The sequence below is a fragment of the Lissotriton vulgaris genome, chromosome 2_1 (assembly GCF_964263255.1).
Source record: "Lissotriton vulgaris chromosome 2_1, aLisVul1.2, whole genome shotgun sequence".
NCBI lineage: Eukaryota > Metazoa > Chordata > Amphibia > Caudata > Salamandridae > Lissotriton > Lissotriton vulgaris.
In genome coordinates, this window is record NC_141687.1 from 59560539 (window position 1) to 59573377 (window position 12839).

Here is a 12839-nt window from a genome sequence, read left to right on the forward strand (position 1 = left end):
TTATGTTACGAGCTTCAGCAAAAGAGAAAGTACTGTACAACACATTTGTAACGTCAGCCATAAGATTTGAGTTTTTGCAACACACCTATGTACACACTTTCTCAACATTCCTGGTTATACACTTCGAACTATTTAAACCTACCTCTCTCTTTTGTTATCAGACACTACATGTTCATTAATTCATCCTTTCAACCACCTGGCCTATGGGCTGCAGCTTCCATTGTAGTGCTTTGCGGAGACATCTCGAAGACTTCATCGAAGAGCTGCATTTCCGATGTTGGAAAACTCCGACTTATGATCACTTCTCTATTCATGCACATGTTCATTCTATAAACACACCTTCACACACCAGCGATTGTCTTTAGACTTTGCCTGAAGTTTGCATAAAGATATAGACAAGCTCACTTGTAACTTGGAATATTTGTTTTTATTCTTTTTGGGAAAAAAAGCTAATGAAAACCAATATCCAGAAAAAAACCTGTTTGCACTACCTGACCAATAACCGCAGGAGAGTGCTTAAAAGTGCTGCTAACCACACGAGGCAGAAAGATGGGGTGTGCAATCTGCAAGCCACGCCTCTCCATGCCTTGTTCCGCTCTCTAAGGAGACATGTACTATGCCGTATTGTATGAGAGTGGATTGGACCCTTCAAATTAATTCCATTAATATGTCTATATGGAAACCTGATGAACATTATAGAAACTAGGTCCTCAGCCCCTGAAAAGAAAAGGCAGCACGCGATTTTTTTCCACTGCCCTTCTAATGGTTTTTCTATTTGTCCGCCATCATGGGTTACTTCCGAAAAGAATTGATGGCAAAGCAGGGAAGAGGCAGACATTTAGTGCGTTCAGCTGCATAATGTTACAAAACAGATCTACTGAAAAGTAACAATTTGGGCAGCTATTCAACATTGGCTTGTAAACAGTGTGACCTTCAAGATGCCAGAAACAGCACCGACCCCTCCCCAACGAGAGAGTTCAAATATTCCTGCATTCGTTCATCTCCTGCATGTGGCAGGAAATCAAATGAAGAGGAAAAGTAGTTGTCCTTTAAGTAAACTTGTTTCTTAGCATTTCTTAAAGCTGCGTTAACGTGCTGGTGTTGGTACTCCCCCACAGATGTGGTGATATTAGTCCCATCATAAAGAAGCAGATGTTCCAGGCTTCCCAATCAACAGTTCTAAGTCTGTAGGTCTTTCTCCTTCTGTCTCAGTGTCCAGCTTTCCCCAGAAGGTCCCGTACTGCTCCAGCTGGCTCAGAAGAGCTGGGCTCTTGCCCTCTCTGTACCACCTCTTACTCATACCCCACAGGCTCACTGGGGAGGAAGAGGTATGCCCCTTGGGTCAGTGACCTGTCCCTCCTGGAGATTCTTCACCAGCTGTGCCAGCCAGCGTTTGGTGGTTGTGTCGTCCTTCAGGACCTGGGCAAAAGTGGTGTCCTTGAGCTGATCTGGGAGGCACTGCCTCAGAGCTTCACGGGCCCTGTAACAAAGAGAAGGAAAGAATAAGGCTATAGTTCTGGAAAACAAAGCAATAAGCCACCTCTAACAATATGCAGGCAAGTGCTCTTAAGAGTGAAGTACTCGCGGAATGGTTACAAGTGTATAATTATTAGAGTCAGACAATCAAATTGGACCATAATCAAATAGTTCATTGCAAACTATAAACCACTCCCTGTCATAAGAAACATGCAGTGGATGGACTGTGCTCTTCTCATTGACATTCTATCAGATAGTGGAACAAGCATTTGCAATGCAATGGTCTCGGCATCATTAAAGGTAGAGCTATTGGCATTGCTCATGACATTTTTTTTCTTTAAATCAAAAATAAAACTCTGCACTCTCCACCACTCTGCCCTCACCACTCTGCCCTCTGCCCTCACTCCTCTGCCCTCACCACTCTGCCCTCTGCCCTCACTCCTCTGCCCTCACCACTCTGCCCTCTGCCCTCACTCCTCTGCCCTCACCACTCTGCCCTCTGCCCTCACTCCTCTGCCCTCACCACTCTGCCCTCTGCCCTCACTCCTCTGCCCTCACTCCTCTGCCCTCACTCCTCTGCCCTCACCACTCTGCCCTCTGCCCTCACTCCTCTGCCCTCACTCCTCTGCCCTCACCACTCTGCCCTCTGCCCTCACTCCTCTGCCCTCACCACTCTGCCCTCTGCCCTCACCACTCTGCCCTCTGCCCTCACCACTCTGCCCTCTGCCCTCACCACTCTGCCCTCACCACTCTGCCCTCTGCCCTCACCACTCTGCCCTCTGCCCTCACCACTCTGCCCTCACCACTCTGCCCTCTGCCCTCACCACTCTGCCCTCACCACTCTGCCCTCTGCCCTCACCACTCTGCCCTCACCACTCTGCCCTCTGCCCTCACCACTCTGCCCTCACCACTCTGCCCTCTGCCCTCACCACTCTGCCCTCACCACTCTGCCCTCTGCCCTCTGCCCTCACCACTCTGCCCTCTGCCCTCACCACTCTGCCCTCTGCCCTCACCACTCTGCCCTCTGCCCTCACCACTCTGCCCTCTGCCCTCACCACTCTGCCCTCTGCCCTCTGCCCTCACCACTCTGCCCTCTGCACTCTGCCCTCACCACTCTGCCTCCACCACTCTGCCCTCACCACTCTGCCCTCTGCCTCCACCACTCTGCCCTCACCACTCTGCCCTCTGCCTCCACCACTCTGCCCTCACCACTCTGCCCTCTGCCCTCACCACTCTGCCCTCTGCCTCCACCCCTCTGCCCTCTGCCTCCACCACTCTGCCCTCTGCCTCCACCCCTCTGCCCTCTGCCTCCACCCCTCTGCACTCTGCCTCCACCCCTCTGCCCTCTGCCTCCACCCCTCTGCACTCTGCCTCCACCCCTCTGCACTCTGCCTCCACCCCTCTGCACTCTGCCTCCACCCCTCTGCACTCTGCCTCCACCCCTCTGCACTCTGCCTCCACCCCTCTGCACTCTGCCTCCACCCCTCTGCACTCTGCCTCCACCCCTCTGCACTCTGCCTCCACCCCTCTGCCCTCTGCCTCCACCCCTCTGCCCTCTGCCTCCACCCCTCTGCACTCTGCCTCCACCCCTCTGCACTCTGCCTCCACCCCTCTGCACTCTGCCTCCACCCCTCTGCACTCTGCCTCCACCCCTCTGCACTCTGCCTCCACCCCTCTGCACTCTGCCTCCACCCCTCTGCACTCTGCCTCCACCCCTCTGCACTCTGCCTCCACCCCTCTGCCCTCTGCCTCCACCCCTCTGCACTCTGCCTCCACCCCTCTGCCCTCTGCCTCCACCCCCACTCTGCCCTCTGCCTCCACCCCTCTGCCCTCTGCCTCCACCCCCACTCTGCCCTCTGCCTCCACCCCCACTCTGCACTCTGCCCTCACCCCCACTCTGCCCTCTGCCCTCACCCCCACTCTGCCCTCTGCCCTCACCGCCACTCTGCCCTCTGCCCTCACCGCCACTCTGCCCTCTGCCCTCACCGCCACTCTGCCCTCTGCCCTCACCGCCACTCTGCCCTCTGCCCTCACCGCCACTCTGCCCTCTGCCCTCACCGCCACTCTGCCCTCTGCCCTCACCGCCACTCTGCCCTCTGCCCTCACCGCCACTCTGCCCTCTGCCCTCACCGCCACTCTGCCCTCTGCCCTCACCGCCACTCTGCCCTCTGCCCTCACCGCCACTCTGCCCTCTGCCCTCACCGCCACTCTGCCCTCTCCGCCACTCTGCCCTCTGCCCTCACCGCCACTCTGCCCTCACCACTCTGCCCTCTGCCCTCACCACTCTGCCCTCACCACTCTGCCCTCTGCCCTCTGCCCTCACCACTCTGCCCTCTGCCCTCACCACTCTGCCCTCACCACTCTGCCCTCTGCCCTCACCACTCTGCCCTCACCACTCTGCCCTCTGCCCTCACCACTCTGCCCTCTGCCCTCACCACTCTGCCCTCTGCCCTCACCACTCTGCCCTCACCACTCTGCCTCCACCACTCTGCCCTCACCACTCTGCCCTCTGCCTCCACCACTCTGCCTCCACCACTCTGCCCTCTGCCTCCACCACTCTGCCCTCTGCCTCCACCACTCTGCCCTCAGCCTCCACCACTCTGCCCTCAGCCTCCACCACTCTGCCCTCAGCCTCCACCACTCTGCCCTCTGCCTCCACCACTCTGCCCTCAGCCTCCACCACTCTGCCCTCAGCCTCCACCACTCTGCCCTCAGCCTCCACCACTCTGCCCTCAGCCTCCACCACTCTGCCCTCAGCCTCCACCACTCTGCCCTCACCACTCTGCCCTCACCACTCTGCCCTCACCACTCTGCCCTCACCACTCTGCCCTCACCACTCTGCCCTCACCACTCTGCCCTCACCACTCTGCCCTCACCACTCTGCCCTCACCACTCTGCCCTCACCACTCTGCCCTCACCACTCTGCCCTCTGCCCTCACCACTCTGCCCTCACCACTCTGCCCTCACCACTCTGCCCTCACCACTCTGCCCTCTGCCCTCACCACTCTGCCCTCACCACTCTGCCCTCTGCCCTCACCACTCTGCCCTCTGCCCTCACCACTCTGCCCTCTGCCCTCACCACTCTGCCCTCTGCCCTCACCACTCTGCCCTCTGCCCTCACCACTCTGCCCTCTGCCCTCACCACTCTGCCCTCACCACTCTGCCCTCACCACTCTGCCCTCACCCCTCTGCCCTCACCCCTCTGCCCTCACCCCTCTGCCCTCACCCCTCTGCCCTCACCCCTCTGCCCTCACCCCTCTGCCCTCACCCCTCTGCCCTCACCCCTCTGCCCTCACCCCTCTGCCCTCACCCCTCTGCCCTCACCCCTCTGCCCTCACCACTCTGCCCTCTGCACTCTGCCCTCTGCACTCTGCCCTCTGCCTCCACCCCTCTGCACTCTGCCTCCACCCCTCTGCACTCTGCCTCCACCCCTCTGCACTCTGCCTCCACCCCTCTGCACTCTGCCTCCACCCCTCTGCACTCTGCCTCCACCCCTCTGCACTCTGCCTCCACCCCTCTGCACTCTGCCTCCACCCCTCTGCACTCTGCCTCCACCCCTCTGCACTCTGCCTCCACCCCTCTGCACTCTGCCTCCACCCCTCTGCACTCTGCCTCCACCCCTCTGCACTCTGCCTCCACCCCTCTGCACTCTGCCTCCACCCCTCTGCACTCTGCCTCCACCCCTCTGCACTCTGCCTCCACCCCTCTGCACTCTGCCTCCACCCCTCTGCACTCTGCCTCCACCCCTCTGCACTCTGCCTCCACCCCCACTCTGCCCTCTGCCCTCACCGCCACTCTGCCCTCTGCCCTCACCGCCACTCTGCCCTCTGCCCTCACCGCCACTCTGCCCTCTGCCCTCACCGCCACTCTGCCCTCTGCCCTCACCGCCACTCTGCCCTCTGCCCTCACCGCCACTCTGCCCTCTGCCCTCACCGCCACTCTGCCCTCTGCCCTCACCGCCACTCTGCCCTCTGCCCTCACCGCCACTCTGCCCTCTGCCCTCACCGCCACTCTGCCCTCACCGCCACTCTGCCCTCTGCCCTCACCGCCACTCTGCCCTCTGCCCTCACCGCCACTCTGCCCTCTGCCCTCACCGCCACTCTGCCCTCTGCCCTCACCGCCACTCTGCCCTCACCGCCACTCTGCCCTCACCGCCACTCTGCCCTCACCGCCACTCTGCACTCACCGCCACTCTGCCCTCACCGCCACTCTGCCCTCACCGCCACTCTGCACTCACCGCCACTCTGCACTCACCGCCACTCTGCACTCACCGCCACTCTGCACTCACCGCCACTCTGCACTCACCGCCACTCTGCACTCACCGCCACTCTGCACTCACCGCCACTCTGCACTCACCGCCACTCTGCACTCACCGCCACTCTGCACTCACCGCCACTCTGCACTCACCGCCACTCTGCACTCACCGCCACTCTGCACTCACCGCCACTCTGCACTCACCGCCACTCTGCACTCACCGCCACTCTGCACTCACCGCCACTCTGCACTCACCGCCACTCTGCACTCACCGCCACTCTGCACTCACCGCCACTCTGCACTCACCGCCACTCTGCACTCACCGCCACTCTGCACTCACCGCCACTCTGCACTCACCGCCACTCTGCACTCACCGCCACTCTGCACTCACCGCCACTCTGCACTCACCGCCACTCTGCACTCACCGCCACTCTGCACTCACCGCCACTCTGCACTCACCGCCACTCTGCACTCACCGCCACTCTGCACTCACCGCCACTCTGCACTCACCGCCACTCTGCACTCACCGCCACTCTGCACTCACCGCCACTCTGCACTCACCGCCACTCTGCACTCACCGCCACTCTGCACTCACCGCCACTCTGCACTCACCGCCACTCTGCACTCACCGCCACTCTGCACTCACCGCCACTCTGCACTCACCGCCACTCTGCACTCACCGCCACTCTGCACTCACCGCCACTCTGCACTCACCACCACTCTGCACTCACCACCACTCTGCACTCACCACCACTCTGCACTCACCACCACTCTGCACTCACCACCACTCTGCACTCACCACCACTCTGCGCTCACCACCACTCTGCGCTCACCACCACTCTGCGCTCACCACCACTCTGCGCTCACCACCACTCTGCGCTCACCACCACTCTGCGCTCACCACCACTCTGCGCTCACCACCACTCTGCGCTCACCACCACTCTGCGCTCACCACCACTCTGCGCTCACCACCACTCTGCGCTCACCACCACTCTGCGCTCACCACCACTCTGCGCTCACCACCACTCTGCGCTCACCACCACTCTGCGCTCACCACCACTCTGCGCTCACCACCACTCTGCGCTCACCACCACTCTGCGCTCACCACCACTCTGCGCTCACCACCACTCTGCGCTCACCACCACTCTGCGCTCACCACCACTCTGCACTCACCACCACTCTGCACTCACCACTCTGCACTCACCACTCTGCACTCACCACTCTGCACTCACCACTCTGCACTCACCACTCTGCACTCACCACTCTGCACTCACCACTCTGCACTCACCACTCTGCACTCACCACTCTGCACTCACCACTCTGCACTCACCACTCTGCACTCACCACTCTGCACTCACCACTCTGCACTCACCACTCTGCACTCACCACTCTGCACTCACCACTCTGCACTCACCACTCTGCACCACCAAGCATTGACAAACCCAATACCTTATGTAGACGAGACCTATTGGCTTTTCCAATGCTTGTTTTTAACTCTGTGGTCGCGTCCTTCTGAATATGTTTGAATATAAACGTTCACATTCTATCGCACGTTGGCTTGAGGGCTGTTGGAATTCACTGTATGCTTTAATCCAAAATGTTGATGCGGGTTCAACGAGAGAGAGACAGAATTTGGCAGTACGGCAAGCGATTTTCTTGCATGAGTTCAATCAATGGGTGATGTAAACAAAGCGTCTTTCATCAGTGTCCATTTTGAGAACTAACAGCGAATCCCTGGAACGTTGCCTGTGTTGTATTTGTGTTGTGCAAAAGGGGATGATTGCATACTCAACCATTCATAATTTAAACATGTAAATTGTTGGCAGATGAAACACGGGTGCATACAACTGCTGAGCTTTGCTTAGCAAGGAGTTATGGTAACTTTGTTCTTAGAATGAAGCAGGAGCAGGATGCTCCGGGCAGAATTGTAAGCATTAATTTAAATCCTGTTTAAACACAGTTAGGTGAGGGCTTGGAAAACCTATTAATCAGCTATTGAATACAATTGCATTTATGGTATTTATTGCATTTCATTGAACTCGCGGCCGCCCCGGAAGTCAGGCACGGTCGCCTGTGACGGGGCGGGGCCACGTTCACACCGGAAGAGGAGGCAGGCGGAGTCATAGCGTCTCGCGGCCCGGGGCTCCTGTGAGCGGTGTAGAGCCCCGGGGCCGCGCCAGCAGGAGGTTGGGCGCCGCGTGCTGAGGTAAGGTAAGTTCTGGAGCGCGATTGGTGCACTTGTGTGTGTGTATGCTCGTGTGTGTGTGTGTGTATGTATGTGCACGACGGTGACGGCGGGGGATGGGGAGGGGGGGTCTGAAGCGCGATTGGTGCACTTGTGTGTGTGTATGCTCGTGTGTGTGTGTGTATGTATGTGCGCGACGGTGACGGCGGGGGAGGGGGGGCCTCGGTGCACTTGTGTGTGTGTGCGCGCGCGCGCGTGTATGAGTCAGGGGTGGTGTCTCTGTATGTATGTATGCGCGTGCGTGCATGGGCGCGTGTGTGTGTGTATGCGCATGTGGTGCTTGCGCTTCCCAGGAGACAGCGCCTGGCCACAGCGCGCGTTCCAGTTACAAATCGCCTGGAAGGATGCGCGTGGCCAGGACTGTCTCCTGGGAATGATAGTCGCTGACAAAAGATCTCGGCGGAGACGCGCGTTGACCCACTCACCACCACTCTGCACTCACCACCACTCTGCACTCACCACCACTCTGCACTCACCACCACTCTGCACTCACCACCACTCTGCACTCACCACCACTCTGCACTCACCACCACTCTGCACTCACCACCACTCTGCACTCACCACCACTCTGCACTCACCACCACTCTGCACTCACCACCACTCTGCACTCACCACCACTCTGCACTCACCACCACTCTGCACTCACCACTCTGCACTCACCACTCTGCACTCACCACTCTGCACTCACCACTCTGCACTCACCACTCTGCACTCACCACTCTGCACTCACCACTCTGCACTCACCACTCTGCACTCACCACTCTGCACTCACCACTCTGCACTCACCACCACCAAGCATTGACAAACCCAATACCTTATGTAGACGAGACCTATTGGCTTTTCCAATGCTTGTTTTTAACTCTGTGGTCGCGTCCTTCTGAATATGTTTGAATATGAACGTTCACATTCTATCGCACGTTGGCTTGAAGGCTGTTGGAATTCACTGTATGCTTTAATCCAAAATGTTGATGCGGGTTCAACGAGAAAGAGACAGAATTTGGCAGTACGGCAAGCGATTTTCTTGCATGAGTTCAATCAATGGGTGATGTAAACAAAGCGTCTTTCATCAGTGTCCATTTTGAGAACTAACAGCGAATCCCTGGAACGTTGCCTGTGTTGTATTTGTGTTGTGCAAAAGGGGATGATTGCATACTCAACCATTCATAATTTAAACATGTAAATTGTTGGCAGATGAAACACGGGTGCATACAACTGCTGAGCTTTGCTTAGCAAGGAGTTATGGTAACTTTGTTCTTAGAATGAAGCAGGAGCAGGATGCTCCGGGCAGAATTGTAAGCATTAATTTAAATCCTGTTCAAACACCGTTAGGTGAGGGCTTGGAAAACCTATTAATCAGCTATTGAATACAATTGCATTTATGGTATTTATTGCATTTCATTGAACTCGCGGCCGCCCCGGAAGTCAGGCACGGTCGCCTGTGACGGGGGCAGGGCCACGTTCACACCGGAAGAGGAGGCAGGCGGAGTCGTAGCGTCTCGCGGCCCGGGGCTCCTGTGAGCGGTGTAGAGCCCCGGGGCCGCGCCAGCAGGAGGTTGGGCGCCGCGTGCTGAGGTAAGGTAAGTTCTGGAGCGCGATTGGTGCACTTGTGTGTGTGTGTATGCTCGTGTGTGTGTGTGTATGTATGTATGTGCGCGACGGTGACGGCGGGGGAGGGGGAGGGGGTCTGGAGCGCGATTGGTGCACTTGTGTGTGTGTATGCTCGTGTGTGTGTGTGTGTATGTATGTGCGCGTCGGTGACGGCGGGGGAGGGGGGCCTCGGTGCACGTGTGTGTGTGCGCGCGCATGTGTATGAGTCAGGGGTGGTGTCTCTGTATGTATGTATGTGCGTGCGTGCATGGGCGCGTGTGTGTGTGTATGCGCATGCGTGTGTGGTGCTTGCGCTTCCCAGGAGACAGCGCCTGGCCACAGCGCGCGTTCCAGTTACAAATCGCCTGGAAGGATGCGCGTGGCCAGGACTGTCTCCTGGGAATGATAGTCGCTGACAAAAGATCTCGGCGGAGACGCGCTTCCGCGCGTTGACGCCGAGACCTAAAAACTAGTCACACGAAAAACAACCTTAAAACGTATCGAACCAACTGTAATCCAGCATTTTGAACTAGACAAACTCTAGATTTACACTCCCAAAATTAGGCAAACAAATATGTAATTCAGATACCTCATTGGAAGCCTCCCACAAGTTGGCAAATTTCGAAAGACTGGAATTTCTTTTGCTAAATGGGTGCTCCATGTTCCACTCTTAAACAAAATGAACAAGTTCCTTACCTTCTCAATCAAAGTCATTTGTAAAGCGTGCGGCTACCTCGGCGGAGGCGTCCTGGCCATCAAAAGCAGAGACTGAAGAACAGAATCAGCCACTCGTATCTACACTTGATTAAAGAGCCAGAATTTTAAATGTTTCCTGAAACAGGGTTCGGACTCGGCCATGCGCAGGTGGATAGGCAAGGAGTTCCAAAGCATGACCATCAGTACAGAGAAAGTCCTAGCGCCTCAACGAACTTTGGCAAACCCCGGGATGCGCAAAAGTCACAGGTGATTAGATCTCAAGGCTCTCTCCTGATGGCACTAAGCATATTTCTCCAATATCACAGATCTTTGCCCCTAATGGACTTGTATGATACCTTCTGTAAATCTCTTCCTGGTGGATGCTCTAACTGTAGATCCATCCCCTTTAAAACATCCCCCGGTGTCAGATTGGTTTCAGGAGATTTTACAGGAAAGCCTCTGGTTGCCATTAGGTGGCAGCATAGGATACCACACTGACTGGTCTGCTGCGAAAGTGATGGCTTGGGCTGCATAAGGGTTCCACCCAAGAGTTCTGACGTCAGTTTCTTTCTCTACACCATCTGCACGAGCTCAAAAACACCAGACCAACGTACAATTTATGGAACCAGTGCGCAGATCTCTAATTTGTAATATTTTTAAATGGAAAAGAGTCTATTCCACAGAACAGAGGTGAGGGGGCGGTGAGGTATCTGCGGTTAGAGTATCCTCCAGAAAGAGCATTACTGTAATTAAGTAATGAACAAGTTACTTACCTTCGGTAACGATATATCTGTAAGAAACAGTAGTTAGTATTAGCTTCCTTACCTTAGAATATCCCCAGGCGTCAAACTGGTTCCGGAAATGTTTGCGTAGCAGTACCCTTGCGCGTCGGTAGACATCGTCCGCGGCTCCGCGTCCGGTGTCGTGGGCGGCGTGATGACGTCATCGGAGTACTTAGACGCCGCCTCCGCGCGCTGATGTCCTTTCTTAGACACAGCTTTTCCGCGCCAGAAACACAGAGCCATGTTAAAAACCAACACTGGTGCCATTGAAACTAGGGCCCTAAAAGGGATGACCTTAACCCTAGATATCGGTTCGCAGAACGGGGAGGATGGGTGGGGCCGTAAGGAATCTAATACTAACTACTGTTTTTTACAGATATATTGTTACCGAAGGTAAGTAACTTGTTCATCTGAAAGAAACAGGTTAGTATTAGATTCCTTACCTTAGAATAGATACCCCAGCAATACCAACCCTGGTGGTGGGTCTGCGAACCAATAATCACACCAGAAAGTCCTGGAGGACGGAACTGCCAAAAAAGCTATCCCTCCGGACTTGGCTGTCCAGGCAGTAGTGTCTTGCAAACGTGTGCAGCGAGGCCCACATATCTGCCTGACAGATGTCCTGCAAGGGGACTCCCCGGCCCAGGGCAGTGGTGGCCGCTGTGGCCCGAGTGGAATGGGCCCTCAGCCCAACAGGGGGCTCCTTCGCCAAAGAGTAACAAGCCTTGATACACAAAACGACCCACCGAGAGATGGTCCGCTTGTGCACCGCCCGTCCCTTCTTAGCGCCCACGTAACCAACAAAGAGTTAGTCATCCACCCGGAACTGGCGTGTGCGATCTAGATAGAATGAAAGCGCACATTTTGGGTCCAGCCGGTAGATCCGCTCTTCCTCCTTTGAGGGGTGCGGTGGCGGAAAGAAGGTGGGCAAGGTGATAGACTGCCCGATGTGGAAGGCTGTGACAACCTTGGACAGGAAAGAGGGTCTAATCCGCAACAAAACCTTGTCTGGATGGACAGAAAGGAAAGGAGGTTTGGATGAAAGAGCCTGGAGCTCACTCACTCCCCTGGCAGAGGTGATGGCAACCAGGAAAGCAGTCTTCAGAGTAAGAAGGCGGAGAAGACAGTTGTGAAGTGGCTCAAAGGGAGCGCACATCAGATAGGTAAGAACAAGGTTCAAGTCCCACTGAGGCATCACAAACTGAACAAGGGGAAACATGTGCGTGATGCCTTTCCGAAAAAGAGTTACAATAGGGGACTTGAACAAAAAAGGTTGATCAGGCAGCCTTAAAAAGGCTGAAAGAGCAGAAAGGTAGCCCTTGATAGTGCCCAGAGCAGAGCCCAGCTGGGCAAGAGAAAGAAGGAAGAGAAGAACCTCAGAAAGAGGGGCAGAGAGGATCCACAGCCTTTGCTGTGCACCATGCCACAAATCTGTTCCACCTGCAGGCGTATACCGACTTTGTGGAGGGACGCCTGGCTGCCAGAACAACATTACGGACTTCAGGAGGCAAGTCAAATGGCCTCAGCTGTCGCCGCTCAATCTCCAAGCATGGAGGTGGAGACTGGACAGGTTCGGGTGGAGGACCGTCCCCTGCTGCTGCGACAGAAGGTCCTCCTGAAGAGGCAGACTAACCGGGGGATCGACTGACATACTGAGTAGCTCGGGATACCAGTACCTTCGTGCCCAGTCCGGAGCCACAAGGATGACTTGGGCCCGGTCGCATTTAATCTTCTTCAGCACTCTGGGCAGAAGTGGTATAGGCGGAAAGGCGTATAACCGACCGCAACTCCACTCGCGA

The 12839-nt window shown here is 56.3% G+C and overlaps 1 protein-coding gene across 1 annotated transcript in view; it reads right to left on the reverse strand.

Annotated features, from left to right (window-relative positions):
* Nucleotides 1-408: 408 nt before the first annotated feature.
* Nucleotides 409-12839, reverse strand: part of CNOT9 (CCR4-NOT transcription complex subunit 9) — a 152601-nt gene continuing 140170 nt past the window's right edge. Inside the window, exon 8 of the mRNA XM_086954455.1 lies at nt 409-1480. Within this exon, the coding sequence (XP_086810581.1) occupies nt 1312-1480 (169 nt within the window). The 3' untranslated portion in view covers nt 409-1311. The remainder of the gene's footprint in view (nt 1481-12839) is intronic.